Source organism: Nansenia antarctica, assembly GCF_963989245.1.
Source record: "Nansenia antarctica genome assembly, chromosome: 7".
Taxonomy (NCBI): Eukaryota; Metazoa; Chordata; class Actinopteri; order Argentiniformes; family Microstomatidae; genus Nansenia; species Nansenia antarctica.
The window spans coordinates 59,733,275-59,751,550 of record NC_137677.1 but is presented as its reverse complement, the minus strand read 5'-3'; the positions used below and the strand labels follow the sequence as shown (position 1 = coordinate 59,751,550).

The following is an 18,276-nucleotide window of genomic DNA, read 5'->3' as shown; positions in this document are numbered from 1 at the left end:
AAAAAAAGCAGCCGTTTCAGCAGTGAAAGCAGACAGCGTGGCGGGTGTATCGTCAAGCCAGATGACATGTGGTTTTCATTGATTTCTGTCACGGACTTTTAGTGGGCACTTTTAACAGTGGAATCTATGCAGTGTCACCAACTTTCACCCTCGTTAAAGAACAATAGCAGTGTTTTGCGGGAAGGCCATAGCTGTTAGCGGACAAATTCAATTAGTTTGTTTGTCAGCTTCGCACAGAGCTCTTACTGTGCCTTGTCTCCTACTGACGTTCAACTCTCATCTACTTTCAGATGGAGTCTGTCTCCGGACGGAAGGGGATTAGAAAGAATCAATATCGTTTTGTTTCTAGAAAAATTATGATCTCTTTGACCCCCTCTTGACACACATTCCTGGCAACTTTGTGGTGATACCATGGAGACACAGTGTCAAACATGTGGCTCTCTCTTATTGGTTCCTCCCTTAACCAATCGCACCACCGCAGGGGAGAGGCAGCTGACTGAATCGAATCCAACACACTAAGACCATCAGAGGGAAACCGCATTTGGAAAATTTGCAGTCAACCTATTCTGAACAGACTTTATTGAGTGACCGACCACCATCAACCCCCCCCCCTATGCAACGATCACCCTTCATAGTCGTGCCTCACTACCCTAGTATGTCCACCAGGGGTCAGACTTACGGGGTGGAGTCCAGGCTGATGCTGTTGGCCTGGGTGGAGGAGGCAGACTTGTGGTTGGAGAAGACGGGGAGGCTGGGCGAGGCGTGGATCACATGATCCACCAGGTGACCGACGGACGACGGCCGCAGCCGCGTTCCCTCCAGCACAAACAACGAGTTCCTGCTGCAAACACACAAACAAACACACAAACACACACACAAACAAGATGAACGTTACTATTAGGTGGAAACCAGAGTGCGGCTAATCCCATCTATCTGTCTGTCTGTCTGTCTGTCTGTCTATCTATCTATCTATCTTTCTATCTCTATCTATCTATCTATATCTATCTCTATCTATCTATCTATCTATATCTATCTATCTATCTATCTATCTATCTACAGTGCTTTCGGAAAGTATTCAGACCCCTTCACTTTTTCCACATTTTGTTTTATGACACTCTTAAAGCTAAAATGCAAACATGTCATCAACGAATCATTAGATAAGTTGAATTGGGACCATCTTAATGCAAGGATCAGTTCATGTCATTTTGGAATGAATATCATTGGTCTTTGTTTTGCATAGAAAGCCATTCCACCCTGTGTAGAAGGGGTCTGAATACTTTCCGAAAGGCACTGTATCTATCTAATGCATGTTGACGGTGTTTGAAGAAATGACATATTATTCTTTGAACTATAACACACTTTGTTAATCTTTTGAGATATGTGAGATATATGTACGTGCATAATTATATAGATACTATACGTTCATAATTCCATTTATCCACCAAATAGTGAGCAGCGGAATGTCTGTAGGGCAAAGGGAGAGTCAGGTGTGTATATATGTGTGTGTGTATATGTGTGTGTGTGTGTGTGTGTGTGTGTGTGTGTGAGAGAAAGAGAGTGAGTGTGCGCATGCATGTGTGTGTGTGTGTGTGTGTGTGTGTGAGAGAGAGAGAGAGTGAGTGTGCGCATGCATGTGTGTGTGTGTGTGTGTGTGTGTGTGTGTGTGTGTGTGTGTGTGTGTGATGTGTCTAGCATGCCTGAGTCTCTGGTGGCAGTGTTTTGGGGAGGTGTACAGAGGGAGTAATGTCTGTGCCTATCTGGGCGGGGGAGGGTGCAGGAGGACTCACTGGTTGGGGGTGCCGGGTGGGGAGCGTGTGGGCAGACTCTGGGTCTCCAGCCTCTCGTCTGAGAGGGAGTTCCTGCTCACCGCTTCCCAGTCCGTCCCGCCCATCAGCTTCCTGGCCAGAGGCTTACTGGGCGACCTAGAACCAGAAAAAAAACATCAAGTGAGCCACATGGCCGCCGCCACACCAAAAGGAGGAAGTGATACCAGTGACCACGGCGGCGGAGGAATCATGCGGTCGTGACGGAGAGATGAGACATGTGAGACTGTCACTACTACTCTGAACTACTCTGGGAACTGCTGAGAAACACATGCCCTAGACAAGGAGGGATGGTCACCTCCTCCCAGCAGTACAAGGCAGTACAAGGCAATAACCAATCCTAAATGAATGCTAATAACCAGCCTCCCTGGTTCGCCATCACATCCTTATAAGGGGCCTGTGTAGAGCCATTTGAACTAAATGGACTGCACTTGGGGCTCTTGGAATGTATTGGTCTGGAAAGATTAACCTACATTATTAAAGGCAAGCGGAAAGACTTTGACAAGCTGTGGGAACCATACATGAAGAACATGTAGGGTAGAATACTTTATACAAAGTGGAGGAAAGTTTTGTTTTTGTTTTGTTTTTTATTCAATCCAAAATTGATGCAGGTTGTGTGTGTCTATGTTTGTGATCTTTGTTATTGTATGTTTCTCTTTCTTTGTCATTTGTTGTTTTTTCTTTGATGTTGGTATATAAAAATGCAAATAAAAATATTGTGAAAACAACCCTAACCCGAAAGCGACAGACAGGGACACAGCTGGGTTGTAGAGGCGCTGTTCATTACCTGGACATGGATGGATGATCGCCCCCCCCCCACATCAACACCACTAACCCCCCCCCCCCCCCCATCTCATCTAAGAGCAATAACGAATAGATGAGACCTCCTCATTCCCACTACCCCCTTGTACAGTTTCTCTACTCCAAATTAAAAATAAATAAATAATACATCTTCCTTCTTCTAGGTAACTGCCAATGGCCCCTGGTCATAGCATAGACGACTTGTTCTTCCGATGACTGATGGATAGATGATTCACTCACTTAGACAAATGTATTTGTTGCCAGTCACTTTGGATAAAGGCGTCTGCTGCTAAATGTCTTAAATGTGAAATGTGATGTAATGCTGATAACCAGCCTCCCTGGAGAGAGAGCCAGGTGAAAGCAGGTGAAAGCAGGTGTGAGTGAGGAGGTGCTGTATGTTCCTTACCTGGCGAACACGCGGTCCTTGATGCCCTTGTCCTTGCCGTACTGCACAGACTGCACCTCTGTCCGCCCACTGCAGAAGCAACGTCGCAACAACATCCAAGGAACATTTTAGTAACGTTCCGCCCCGTCTCAGAAGCTCACGTCACAACATCACAACAGCGTCTTGAATTATGCATCAAAAAAAGGCTCTAAAAACAAACAAACTCCCATTTCATGTTTCACCCACATTCCTACTGGGGGCTTTCCTTCACAAATCATGTGATGTGTTATTTCTACACCACATAACAATACAGGAGGAGAGTTGTTTTCAGCCCGCCCCCCCGCCCCCCCGCCATCCCACCCCCCCGCCCCCCTCCCCCCTCCCCCAACTCCCCGTGGAAGCTCACCACAAACATTCAACCCATATCAACAATGGAAACAACAGTTTATATGTATTTATTGGTGGGGGCACTATTTCAGAACTACCGTATATCTTTAAAGTGAATCAAAATGAATAATTGAAAACATCTTTCCCCCCCGCTCCCCTCCCTCCAAAAGAACGACAACCAGAAAAAGCCCCTCCAAAAAAAGGGGTTTGAAGGGGGCCGGCAAAAACAAGCAGTGCTTTCTTGTGGAGCATTAATAATTCACACACTTTCCCCCTGGATGTGAGCCGTGATAGGCAACAGCATGACTCCCAACTCAACTGATGATTGATTCTACTTGTCATGACCTAGCAAACATTTGACCACTGCTGACTTTTCAGTGTGTGTTCATCTATGTATGTGTGTGTGTGTGTGTGAGAGAACTAGGGAGTTCTTTTACCAGTAGCGGAACTTGGAGCCCAGAGTGAAGTAGTGGGCGAAGAAGTTCTTCTGCGGGGGAACGGGCCGATCCAGGCGGAAGAAGGTGTGGTGTTCCACACAGGCCTTCCATAGGTTCTTACAGGCCCGGTAGTTCACCATGTTAAAACCCAGCAGAGTCTCTCGTGTCTCGTTCTGGGGTGAGGGACGGAGAGGGATCGAAAGAGAGAGAGAGACAGAGAGAGAGACAGAGAGAGAGAGAGAGAGAGAGGGAGAGAGAGAGAGGGAGAAAGAGAGAGAGGGAGAGAGAGAGAGAGAAGAAAGGAGAGAGAGGGAGAAAGAGAGAGAGAGGGAGAGAGAGAGAGAGAGAGAGAGAATGATTGAGTGAGAACAGTCATGATGAATGAGACAGGACATTATAATGAGGACACCACCATCTCTGGAGGTGTGTGTAGGGGTGTGTGTGTGTGTGTACTAGTGTGAGATACACTATAAGATACTCTGTGGTGTCCTACTGTAGGGCAAAGGGAGAGTCTGGTGTGTATATATGTGTGTGTGTGTGTGTGTGTGTGAGAGTGAGTGTGCGCATGCATGTGTGTGTGTGATGTGTCTAGCATGCCTGAGTCTCTGGTGGCAGTTTTTTGGGGAGGTGTAGAGAGGGAGTAAAGGGAGGAGTGTGTAGGATTAACAACCCCAAGATCTGTCAGGTTTGTCACGCGAGGACACATGCAGCAGGGGGTTAATCCCTGTCTGCCCCCCCACCCCACACACGCATGCACGCACGCACACACACACACTCACACACACGCACACACGCACACTTCTGAGAGGATATGCTGCTTGTTGTTTTTCCTGGGATTCCAGTGTGGGTGAAACGTTGGTGATGGGCGGAGGGGGGGCGGGGGGGCTGCTGGCCTGTTTGGGCTTTCTTCGATACGGTTTCAGATCACACTTCCCGGCCGCGGCCACACGCAAAATGCATTATCTGTTCTCCATAATTAATAGGCAGTTAAGAGGCTCACGCCTGACTCCTGTGACGGCGTGGCCTGGTGATTATGCTAGACCAGCTACTCAGATAAACAAATACCCAGCGCTCGGCGAGGGGGCTACACACTTGTTAATGTTGGAAGACGGTTATTTGGGATTGAGATTCATGGCCAGGGAGTAGGAGGAGGAAGTGACTGCAGCAGGAGTGGAGAGAGAGGACTATTAGGACTAGGAGAGGACCAGTCCCCTGAGGAGGGTGATTAGGAAACAGTGTTAGTGTGTTTTATACATGATCCCGGCAATTATCGGGTGAGTTTGTGAGCTGTGAGCTGGAAACAAAATCAACACTCACATACCCTTTGTATGGGCCGATATTATGGCTGTACGGAGCTGGATGAGTCCCAGATTCTCCGCAAGTCTATGCAAGACTATTATGACTCGAAAACATATCGCTGCAACAAAAAATAAATAAAAAATAAAGCTTGAATATACCCACCACTTCTCTCCTTAGCTGGACGAAAAACTGCTTGCACTTGAACGATATTTTCACAATCTTCAACCTGTTAAGAGAGGAGAAACACACACACACACACACACACACACACACACACACACAACTGCATCAGCGTCTGTGTCAGTGGCGAGGGGTTCCCTTCACGGCTCAAATCAGAGGCACTGCAGCTGACATCAAAATGTCTCCTGATCAAGCCTAATCCCCTCCCCCTCCCACTCCCCCCGCTCCCACTTAGCCATGACTCACAGCTCAGCTAAATATATTTTACATTCTTACTCATGCACACACAGTGTACACACACAGCGTACACACACACACACACATACATACACACTCTCCCTCTCTCTCACGCCCTTCCCTCCCTCCCTCCCGCTCTCTCTTTCTCTCTCTCTCTCCTCCTAGCTCCCTCCCTCCCTCCCTCCCCCCCTCTCTCTCCAAGGCAGTGCGTCATGCCCCATCTAAGCGATGCCGATTTGTCAGCCTTTTGCAGACATAAATAGGACCAAGGCAGAATCCACACAACTCAAGATATCAGTGTTTCCTTCTCTTTGTGAGAACACACACACACACACACACACACACACACACACACACACATACACACACACACACACACACACGCGCACATCGCCTTTCAATGGAAGGGATGAGGGAAAGAGAGGGAAGGAGAGAGTGGTCGATGAGAGCCATACTTCTCACGTGACGGTGGCGGACAGCTGTTGCAAAACGCGCCACCGTTAGGAGCCCTAAATTTAGCCTGACTGGAAGCATCTGAGCCAATACACTTAAAATAAGCTGCCTGAGCTACGGCAAGCAGCTGGCTTTACAGAATGGGGAGTGTGGGTACTGTGTGGAGCTGGTAGGGGGTTGGGATTGGGGTGTGTGTGCATGTGCGTGTGTTTGGGGTGCGTGTGTGTGTGTGTGAGAGAGAGAGAGAGATTGGGGTGTGTGTGTGTTTGGTGTGTGTGTGTGTGTGAGAGAGAGAGATTGGGATGTGTGTGTGTGTGTGTGTGCGTGTTGGGGGTGTGTGTGTGTGTGTGTGTGTTTGGGGTGTGTGTGTGAGAGAGAGAGAGAGATTGGGATGTGTGTGTGTGTGTGTGTGTGTGTGCGTGTGTGTTTGGGGTGTGTGTGTGTGTGTGTGTGTGTGCAGGGAGGGTGGTGTGGATTATCACTAGTCTTGTGGGGATTTGGGTTGCACCATCCCACCCCTGGCACACATTACAGTAGCTTCACCAACTCTGCTGAATATGAGAGATTTCTCAGAATTAAAGCTGTTGGCCTCAAAGATGACCAAGTAAAGCCTCCACCCCATGATGCCTGTTCTGAACGGAGGTTCTGGGAACGGTGATCTGAGGTTTGAAGATTAATATGAAATGGAAACAGTGAACGGGTGAGACACTAAGAAGAAGGAGATTGATATTTCACAGACACAGTCTTCTAAACAACTCAGCAAGTCAGCTTCCGAAAAATTATTAAATGATATATTCTGTAAAAATGAATAAACTGTCCTCTCCTTGGTAGCACACATACATGCGCGCCACACACACACACACACACACACACACACACACACACACACACACTCTCTCTCTCTCTCTCTCTCTCTCTCTCTCTCTTTTTAATATCCCACGGTGTATCCTCTTTGTGATTGCAAACAATTCCCTTGCCGCAGTAGTAATAAAATTCATCCTCCTAATTGAAACTCGAACCTCTGTTTGTTTGTCGTAAAAATGGGAATCTCCAGTTGGTCACTCACCATGGAAAGCAGTTGATTCGTACCCTGTTCTTGTAAACCACGATCCCTGCTGACATCACCCCAATTAAAATCTCTGTGTTGCTTTGATCCTGGAACACAGAGAGAGAGAGAGAGAGAGAGAGAGGGGGGGGGGGACGGGGGAGGAAAAGAGGGAGGAAGAGACAGAGGAAGGAAGGAAATAAGCAAATCAATGAGGGACTAGGATCAGGAGTCTAAGCCCCTTGACAGGGGCACAGCCTGGTGGGATCCCGGCTACCACCATCTTTCTCTCTCTGTGTCAGCAGGGGGGGGGGGGGGGGGCTGCTTTGGTCCCCAGCTTAAAACTGACACAATCACTGTGATAGTCAATGTGCGGTCGGTCAGCATCCTGGCGCGAAAATGGCCCTCCTCCAGTTGGGTTGGCTACTCCGGAGTGGGCACACACTACAGGCAGTGAATGAGGTGATTTACCCAGTACACAATACCAACCAAGCGCTCGGAGGTCCACGGAGAGGTGCTTCATAAACGCAGTCTGTTCACTCTGCCGTCTACAGCCACTGGCTGGACGGAGATAACAAACAAAAAAGAACAAAAAAAAAGAAAAAGGAGGCGACTAGACATTCAGAACAAAGAAATGTTGTTCCAGGCATTCCTATATGCCCCGAGTCCGACCTCGTCTTTGTAAGAACTGTTTATTCTTTCTAACAAACCCGTTTACCCTGAGAAGAATATCCAGACATCTGAAACTAGACAGGGAGTATAGAAGGACACACCTGAGTGCCGCCTCGCAAAAAACACACATACATCGTCCGGGGGCGGAAATAGTCTTGTCTCGTCGCACAAAGAGGAAACCTGTGTTGTTTACAGTCGGACTGGCCTTGTGATAATAATAACAATAATAATAATAATAACTTTATTTGTAGAGCACTTTACATCAAAGTGCTTTACAATAGGTAAGCCGCTTGTGATGCTGTAGAGCTCTACGGTCCTTGTCTCTCTTCCCGGGGGAGGCTGGTGGAGGGAGAAATCGGGAGGACGGACCTCGTTGTCGGACGTCGGGCTCACACGTGTGTTTGAAACTTCATTCCGTTCCGTTCCAATGAGCCCCGTCCTCTGATTTCGGCCTCCACCGGCCTCCCCTGGTCTCTCACACACGCTGGACTGTGGATGTCTGATGAGCTGAGTGGGTCTGTTCCTCCACTGTGGGGGAATCCAACATCGGCTTAACTCACCCCAACTGACAAAGCTTTCCGGAAACCCTCAGGAAACGGAAACCCCTAATTTACCTAGCAACAATACTTTGATTGGCTAAATGAGGAGCCAAGGAGGGTGACAATTCGGGTGATTTTATTCACCCTCGGCACTGAATGAGTTAAAGGCTCTCTGAGGCCTTGGTGGTGAGAGCAGGAGGAACAAGCTGTACTGTACATTAAAATGACATGCGTGGCGTCGCCACCCACCCCTGACCCAGTTCTACCTGCCTAGATGTAATCACAGCGTTCTCCAGATTGAGGGCACTGCTATGGAACACTGGTGTGTAATCAGGGTTGCCCTGGAAAGTGGCTCTACTGCGGTAGCTGTCACAGTGACGAGGGCGGGGGTGGCACCACTGTATCGAGGGCATAAATATACACATACAAACATACACACACCCCCCCACATACACACACGCACGCACCCCCACACTGATACACGCACGCACGCACACATACTGTATATACATCTACACACACGCACGCACATGCGCACACACAGACACACACACACGCAGACGCAGACGCACAGATACGCACGCACGCACGCACACACGCACGCACACACACACACACACACACACACACACACAAACAGGGGAGCAGCCTTACCCTTGCATAGTGCAATTCCACTCCGTAGAGTTCCAGCGTCCGTGCTGTGTTCAGGTAATTAAACTCTGACTGGGCAGGAGACAGACCGCTGGGAGGGACGGAGAGAGAGAACGTGAGAGAGGCGGCGATGAAGGAGAGAGACAGAGGAGGTGTAAATGAAGAGAAAGGAACACGAAATCAACACTCAGCACGACGCTCATTCACTGAAAACAGAAGAGCATTGTAGAGAGAGAGAGAGAGAGAGGGGGGGGGGGAGAGAGAGGGGGGGGAGAGAGAGAGAGAGAGAGGGGAGGGAGAGAGAGAGAGAGAGAGAAAGAGAGAGAGGGGGGGGGAGGGAGGGAGAGAGAATGAGAGAGAGAGAGAGAGGGAGAGAGAGAGGGGAGAGAGAATGAGAGAGAGAGAGAGAGGGAGAGAGAGAGAGAGAATGAGAGAGAGAGAGAGAATGAGAGAGAGAGAGAGAGAGAGAGAGGGAGGGAGGGAAAGAGAGAGAGAGAAGAGAGAGCGAGAAAGAGAGAGAGAGAGAGAGAGAGAGAGACACAGAGCTGCCGGTCAACTAGGGTGTGGTGGGGAGGTGTGTGTGTGTGTGTGGGGGGGGGGGGGGGGTCAAGGAGGGTCTGTTCTAGGGGGTGGGGTTTCTACCTGTGCTGCTGATGGTGTTTGGTGACCTCCTTGTGGAAACCTTGGGGCGGGTTGGGGAACAAGCAGAACTCTGAGAGGTAACCAGGAGCATGCTCCGAGTCACTGTAGTCCCCCAGCTCAGCTACACAGACGACAGAGAATGAGAGAGAGAGAGAGAGAGAGAGAGAGAGAGAGAGAGAGAGAGAGAGAGAGAGAGAGAGAGAGAGAGAGAGAGAGAGAGAGAGAGTGGGGGGACGGGGTTTAAGTTTAAGTGTGTGTGAGATGATGACGGGTTCTGGAATATCTGCTAATTTCCCCCTGGAGGGGATTAATGTAGTCGTACTGGATTGGACTGTGTTGATCTGGGAACAACTGGACCACAGTGGATGAATGAACGTCCCGCTTCACTTCAACGTGGGTATTAATAGAAGCGACGAAAGGGAAGTGAAACCCTGGGGTTTTGGTGTCTATTAATGAAGAGAGACGGGTGGTAAGAAGCGTTCCCTGGACACTCCTCCTCCAGCCGTACCAGCGCGTACACGCACGTGGCTGTGGGCTGTTGGGCTTGTGTTCGCGCGCGTGAAGTGGCCTCGCTTCATTTGAGTGCCTTGCATCACCACCGGCTAGTGACGCTATCGACAATCGGATCGATTCGAACGCGGTTATTGACGTCATCATCGCAGAGCAGACCCTCACGAATCCCGACGCTCGACCTAGAGTAAGTAAGCGGTCACCTGCCTTACGGATGTTTACATGTACAGTATAGAAGAGAAAGAAATTATGAAAGTAAAACGACAACATCCAGGACGCGATGGCTTTCAGTAAAAAAATAATAATAATGCGTTCCTCGACATGGTTTAATCCCATCAGCCGTACCACTTTAGCTAAAAACTAACCAAAATACTACTAGCTTCGCTGTTCCATTCTGTTCTTCCTCCCCATGGTACACATTAATCTTCATAATCGGGGGCAGACACTGAGCCTAGTGAAAAAGCTGGACATGGACACGGTTGTGTGTGTGTGGGTGTGTGTGGGTGGGTGTGTGTGTGTGTGTGTGATGTTGGAGGTCCACTGCCAGTTCCAATCCCTCTGACCTATATAGCGACGGCATTCCACACAGTTAAAAGCCCCGGAGAGTTGGGAGAGCGGTGTGGAGCGGAGTGGAGAGTTGGGAGAGCAGTGTCGAGCGGAGTGGAGCACTCCGGTGGGAACAGACAGACAGAATGAGCTCCGCTCGCTGCAGTCTGTCAGGAGGCATTATTCATTATTCAGGTCAATCTGGTGACAGAGGCTGGCTGGGGTTAGGACACGCCCCCCTGGCTGGGGTTAGGACACGCCCCCCCAGGCTGGGGTTAGGACACGCCCCCCTGGCTGGGGTTAGGACACGCCCCCCAGGCTGGGGTTAGGACACGCCCCCCAGGCTGGGGTTAGGACACGCCCCCCAGGCTGGGGTTAGGACACGCCCCCTGGTGACAGAGGCTGGCTGGGGTTAGGACACGCCCCCCAGGCTGGGGTTAGGACACGCCCCCTAGGCTGGGGTTAGGACACGCCCCCCAGGCTGGGGTTAGGACACGCCCCCCAGGCTGGAGGGCCACAGAGAGGAAGCCATGCTGTGCTAGGCTAGGCTCAGCTAGGCTAGGCTAGGCTATAATGAGCCAGGTTAGGGGCCACAACACAGGGAGTCAGAGTCACTCTGCTAGGCTAGGCTAGGTTAGGCTAGGCTATAATGAGCCAGGTTAGGGGCCACAACACAGGGAGTCAGAGTCACTCTGCTAGGCTAGGCTAGGCTAGGCTAGGTTATAATGAGCCAGGTTAGGGGCCACAATACAGGGAGTCAGAGTCACTCTGCTAGGCTAGGCTAGGCTATAATGAGCCAGGTTAGGGGCCACAATACAGGGAGTCAGAGTCACTCTTCTAGGCTAGGCTAGGCTAGGCTATAATGAGCCAGGTTAGGGGCCACAACACAGGGAGTCAGAGTCACTCTGCTAGGCTAGGCTAGGTTAGGCTAGGCTATAATGAGCCAGGTTAGGGGCCACAATACAGGGAGTCAGAGTCACTCTGCTAGGCTAGGCTAGGCTATAATGAGCTAGGTTAGGGGCCACAATACAGGCAGTCAGAGTCACTCTGCTAGGCTAGGCTAGGTTAGGCTAGGCTATAATGAGCCAGGCTAGGGGCCACAACACTGGGAGCCAGGGTCACTAGGCTAGGCTAGGTTAGTACATCCTACGCTAAGCCAGACTAGATTGGGATGACAAATTGTCTTAGCTAGCTTCCTCTGTGGCTCAGTTGGTAGAGCATGGCGCTAACAATGCTTAGATTGTGGGTTCGATTCCTGCCAGGGCCATACGTATGTACTGAAAAATGCACTCGCTGCAATGGAAGACGCTTTGGATATGCTATTATTCTTATATTGAATGGACTGAATGTGGTGGTTGTACACACACAGTGCTCTGCTATACATGATTGGCAGACGGCCAGTCAACCTCCAACAACAGAGTCACACACACAGATAAATCGAAGACAAAAAGACTGAGGGGGGAAAACGCACTAATTATAAATACATTACGGGTGTTGCCCTGAACTGCTTTCGAGTACCGGGTTTGGGGCATAAAGGGTGGATTATAGCTGATTTCAGGCTCCACTGAAAACTGCTTGTCTCGCGGAGAGAGGGGGATGAGAGAATAAATTGGATTTGACGTGGTAAATGTTATGCAACCGCCCGTAACAAAGAGTGACTATTGGCAGTCATGAGAAGCTCTGATGAGGACCGATGACCCTAATAGAAAAGGGTTCCACACAACTCGCCTTGATGTTACTCTCACAATAAAGGCAATTGAATAAACCCCCCGGTAATCGCCTGTGTGTAGTGTGCAGCAGCCGCTATGGGAAGATCATGTTCCTTATAATTAACATCCTTATCTTAAGAGTGCACGGGAGGTGGTGTAAGGATACTTACATTGAACAGCATAGGATGCCAGGAGCGCGGCAGTGTTGTGCGGACAGGGCAGTCTGAGGGGCACACATCACACACACACACACACACACTATTGATTCAGTTGGATCAATGAGGGAAATCGATAAAGCTTTTCTCGACGGCCGCCACTATTACTACTGGCCCACTGGCACTGTGATGACAGTAGGCTGGGACTGTAGTGCGGGGGAGGCTGGTGGAGGTAGACGTGGGGTCAGGCTCAGGCTAACGCATGGATTGAAATGCGGACTGGTATCTAACACACGTGTTTGACTGCATTCCATGTAGGACAATGAGCCCGTCGACTTCTACCTCCAGTAACCTCCACGGCTGTAATTATTATACTAATAAAAATGATTGTTTTATTGCCATTGGAATTTGGTATTTTAAGCTCTAGGCAAGGGGTCCGCCATAGACGGCGACCTTGGAGCAATTAGGGGTTCAGTGCCTTGCTCAAGGAGAACTTGACACGTGGCCAGCCGGGGTTCGGACAACCGAACTTGCGATTATTAGACGCAGGCTCTATCTCCTGCGCCACAGCCCCGGTAGCAGGTTTGTGGAAAGGCCGGAGCTAGCCCCCCCCCCCCCCATGGTCCATCCGCCACAGTCTCACTGGCATACACTGCTCATGTGTAAGGGTAAGGACAGTAGACTCACCTTCCAGTCAGGATGTCCTGCTTCAGCTGGAGGAAATACTGGTACCTGTCCGGACAAAAAACATACATTACAATCATGAAAAACCATTTTTTTCCCATGAAATATAGAAGCAATGGTCATGTCATTACAGTCTAAGATCAACTCTACACACAGAACCTTGCATTGGGATGGTTCCTATATTGAAATTCTGTTAGCAACAGTGAAACCCTCTGAAAACCAGCGAGTGTTCAACCGTGCACCGTAGTGAATCAATAGTGTGCATCCAAAAACGTAATTCTTCCTTCTTCTAGCATTTTGACAATGGCCTCTGGCCTGAGAATAGACTACTTTTCCTCGCGATGACTGATGGATAGATAATAAATAATAAATAATAAATTCACATACTTAGACAAATGTATTTGTTGTAAGTAAGTCGCTTTGGACAAAGGCGTCTGCTTATGCCAAAAATGTCAAACGTAAATGTAGTGTGTATGTACAAAAAACAACATCCACACGGCCGTTTGTATCTCAGTGACACAACGTGAACCTCGTCTCGATAAGGCTGGTTAAGCAAGGTCACGCCTGAGTGCATGGATTCCATAAACAACACCAGAGAAACGGCAGACTAGTTGCAACTCTGTCTCAATTGACCGTGAACTCCTCCTCCTCCTCCTCCTCCTCCTCCTCCTCCTCTGGCCAGGCTCGTCCAGACAGCTTCCTTGTTCCTCTCTGCTGGCTTCTCCTCGTCAGATAAAAAAGCAAGTCTACCAGCACGGCGGGGTGGTCATCGTTGGTCAGTCTCCATTGTGCATCTTGTCTAACGGATAGGAAGTTCTTAAACCCTACAGGGCCCTAAAGCAGTTTAGTCTATTCATCCTATTCAGAAGAATTAGAAGCTTTGATGGGGCTTTTGTAAAGTGTAATTGTTTAATACTCGTCGTTGGTTTAAAAGAGACCCTACAGCACATAATCTCCTTTTTTTTCCGATTGTTAGGAGAAACGACTCTTTCTCTTCACATCCTCTCATTCGTCCTCCACCCGCGTCCAACTGGAAACACATCGGAGGAGAAGATCGAAGCTCCTCCCCCTGACAAATTCTCTTCCCGTGTTTTTTGAGGACGAAGCGAGTGGAGGACGGTGGAGAAGGCGTGAGGAGGCGTGAGGAGTCATGAGGAGTCGCGAGGAGTCGTGAGGAGTCGTGCCACGCCGCGCGCTCACCTGGTGTACTCCTCCTGTAGTTTGTTAGGGTCCGTCACAAAGAACTTCACTCTGAAGCTCAGATTATGCGGCGATCCCCCTGAAACAAACAAACAATAATGATGAGATGATGAGAATAAATTAATAAATTAATATAATTCCATTAATATTGTGATTTCTTTTTCTGAGGAAAAGTTTCCAAGTGGACCAATACAATGTTCATTCATCCATCCATCCACCCATCCACCCATCCATCCACTCAATCATTCATTCCAAAAACAGTAATTGCTGGTCACTGTGACATAAGTGGAAATGCCACCTACTTTTCAGCTGCTTCCTGATGGGTTTGTTTGGATCCAGCCACCTCTGTAAAATATTGATGAAGAGAAACTCAATGACACGATACTCGTTCCTCAGCAACCCGACTGGCACTCAATAATTCACTACCACCCCCCCCCCCCCCCCTTTCCTTCCTTCCAGATGGGAAAAGTAGCCTGTTGATCTGTAGCTACCACAGTGCAAATTCACACACACACAGACACACAGACACACAGACACAGACACACACACACACACACAGATATACACACACACACACACAGATATACACACACACACACAGACACACACACACACACACCCAGACACACACACACACACACACACACAGACACAGACACAGACACAGACACAGACACAGACACAGACACAGACACAGACACAGACACAGACACAGACACACACACACACACACACACACAGACACACACACACAGACACACGTCACACACACACAGAGACACACACACACAGACACACACACACAGACACACACACACACACACACACACACACACACACAGTGCCACCTCTTAATTTGAACACTGGATCAGTGATTACAATGCTGTGGTCTAACTGGCTCACTATGTGTCCTCAAATTACCATTAACATGAATGGAGTCTTCTATCCAAAGATAGATGAATGGAAGTCAAGGGGTTGTATGAATTGAGGAACTTGACTCTTATCCTCCTCGCAGATACAAATATAGCACCAGTGGAAGGCGACATGGGAACATGTGAGAGTAGGGGACATGGGAACATGTAAGAGCAGGAATGACAGTATTGCCACATGACTAGCTCCTGCGGTGAATAGCGTACGCTACGGAGTGTCAATGGAGCTTTATCCTAGCGAAGGGCCGCTGACCTTTGCACTCACCAGACTGTCAGAGGAGTCGTCGGCCAGATGCAGGCCAAAGTAGTCCCTCTCTGTCAGCTCCAGGTGTTTGAACACTACGTCCAGCAGGACCTGACCATGGTCGTGCTTCTGCAGAGGGAGAGAGAGGGACAGGGGGGGGGGGAGGGAGAGAGAGAGAGAGAGGGGGGGGGGAGAGAGAGAGAGAGGCGGAAAAAAAAATAGACAAATTGTGAGGATCACCTGAGTGAAACATACAGTATACCAGTGGACAACCAGTGACGTTGTGAGTGAGAGCAGCCAGTCCTGTAGCTAGCTCCCCGTTCCCCAGTCTCAGTCGCTCCTGTGACGTCGCCATGGCAGCAGCCAACAGACATGGGTGGCTGCTCCCTATCACTGTCTCCCCAGGCTCCCAGGGGGGCGAGACGGTGACAGACACTCTCCTCCCCACAGCCCTATACCAACACCATCCTCTCTCTCTCCCTCTCTCCCTCTCTCCCTCCCTCCCTCCCTCTCTTCTCTCCCTCCCTCCCTCTCTCTCTCTCTCTCTCTCCCTCCCTCCCTCTCTCCCTCCTTCCCTCCCTCTCCCTCCCCCTCCCTCCCTCCCTCCCTCTCTCCCTCCCCTGGCGGTCCACTGTGACATGCCACCACAGCCGGTGTAAGGGACAGGGGACGGTTAGCGCTGACAGGGCGGTGGTCCGCTGGGAGAGGGGGGGGCCGTCTGGCAGCCCCGGGTCCCGTGTCATAGTGTCATCGCTCCCAGGCGGAGTCCAGGCAGCGGTCTGGCAGCTCTGTGCTTCTGTCAAACGTGCGCTGACAGCGTGAGGAAACACAGACCCCCCCTCCCCCCCCCATCTCTCCCCCCCCCACCTCTGCCTTGTGTCACTGCATTTATCGTCAACCCCCGGCTGGAGGACACTGACGTCCGGGGACTGGCTCTCTCGCTGGCACTGATGCCCCGCTGTCGAGAGCCTCTACTGGGCTAGCATAACCCCTGGACCCCTGGACCCCTGGCGAACAGGACCATGGGACCACAGCATACTGAGTGGCGTAGCTCACTAAGGCGCATGCCATGTCATCTAAGGGTCCCTGGTTAGATTCTGGCCCTCGACCTATCCTGCATGTCATCCCTCCTCTCTCTCACCACATCCTTCCTGTCAACCTCTACTGTCTCTATCTAAAGCAGAAATGCCCTAAACACACATATTTAAAAAAAGAAAAAAAGAAAGAAAAAAAGGTGATGAATAATACAGATGGGAGAAGAGGGGGAGAGAGAAGGGCTGATGGAGGAGAGGAGTGTGAACCTCATTGGGTCATGAACCCAGGGCTCTACGCTAACCTTTTTCACTAGGAGCACATGTGCTCCTAAATGAAAAATGTTAGGGGCACACAAAGAAATTTAGGAGCACAGTGAAAAATGTAATTATAACACATTTTTATTAGTGATTTTGCCATTTTTGCACCAAAATCACACATTGGCCCATGCCTACAGCCCTACTAGACGCAGAGTTGATGGCATTGTATTATGGTAACTAGCTGTGTCAAGTTCTCCTGGTTAGCAGCATGTTCATTCATTCATCCATGTCATGCCTGTCAGCTAGCAGCTAGCAGCCCAGCCAGGCTTTAGGGCTAGGTCTGTCAGCTAGCAGCCCAGCCAGGCCATGCAGAGGTCTGTCTCCATGCTGCCCACCTCCCTGCTGCTGGGTCAGGCTACATCAGTCACACACGGTGGCCAGACAACTCCACATCTAGGGGTATTAAACTACCCCACATCCAGATGACCAGTCCCCAGCCCCATGCTGCCCGGGGTGGTGACATGTGGAGGTGGCCAGCCCAGCACGGTGCCTCTGCGGCGGCTAGCTGTTAGCACACCACCATCCCCGGGGGTCCCACCTCTCTGCCACACTCAAGTACAACATGTTGCATTTTCATGCCATTAGGCAACTTGCTTCCTAGGGTTTCCTAGGATTAGAGATGCATTTGGACTTCTGGAGTACCTCCACTACTTTCAATGGGTTCTGAAGGTCTGAGAGCTTTCTACTTTCTACCCTGTGTAGTTAACCCTGGTTGTAACCTTGGGTTCAAATCTGGAGTGTGTGGGACCAAATCTGTAGATGTGGTGAGCTAATGAAGCTAATGAAGCTTGAGATGAGAAAAGGGCGCTTGTCTCTTTAAGGCCCAGGAGGCAGTTAGCGATTAGCGATGTTAGCTTAGCGCCAGTTTAACAGAAGTAACTTCACTTTTAACATGACTTCCCGTGGTCGTAGCGGGCTGGCTGACGGCTTAAAATGTGGCCACACGGTTCGCGCAGATTTATTTTTAGAATAAAAAAAAAAAAAAAAAAAAAAAAAAAAAAAACGGTACTCGCACGTGTGCTCGTGAATTTATTTCTCTAGTCGCACAGATGTATTTTTTGTCGCAAATGCGAGTGAAATGGTCGCACTGTAGAGCCCTGGAACCCTCTTAACCCTAGCTGACGCACCAATGAGATCGCTCCCTGCTGAGAGCACGGGCTTACTGATGTCAGACGTCAAAGGAGGGGACACACATCGTACACACACACTGTATATATAGATATATAGACTGAACACACACACACACACGCATACTGTACACACACCGTACACACATCATACACACACACACACACACACACACTGTATATATAGACTTCACACACACACACACACACACACACACACATACTGTACACACACCCTACACACACACACACACACACACACACTGTAC

General features: G+C 49.7%; 1 protein-coding gene across 1 annotated transcript in view; it reads right to left on the bottom strand.

The window, feature by feature from the left end:
* ptpn4a (protein tyrosine phosphatase non-receptor type 4a) overlaps positions 1-18,276 on the bottom strand; it is a gene marked incomplete at its 5' end in the record, with an annotated part of 36,419 nt that overhangs the window by 14,062 nt on the left and 4,081 nt on the right. The window contains 13 exons of the mRNA XM_080536972.1: positions 680-841; positions 1,788-1,922; positions 3,031-3,099; positions 3,834-4,006; positions 5,295-5,358; positions 7,069-7,157; positions 8,913-9,000; positions 9,552-9,672; positions 12,487-12,539; positions 13,159-13,203; positions 14,356-14,434; positions 14,658-14,700; positions 15,550-15,657. Coding sequence (XP_080393098.1) covers positions 680-841; positions 1,788-1,922; positions 3,031-3,099; positions 3,834-4,006; positions 5,295-5,358; positions 7,069-7,157; positions 8,913-9,000; positions 9,552-9,672; positions 12,487-12,539; positions 13,159-13,203; positions 14,356-14,434; positions 14,658-14,700; positions 15,550-15,657 — 1,229 coding nt within the window. The remainder of the gene's footprint in view (positions 1-679; positions 842-1,787; positions 1,923-3,030; positions 3,100-3,833; positions 4,007-5,294; positions 5,359-7,068; positions 7,158-8,912; positions 9,001-9,551; positions 9,673-12,486; positions 12,540-13,158; positions 13,204-14,355; positions 14,435-14,657; positions 14,701-15,549; positions 15,658-18,276) is intronic.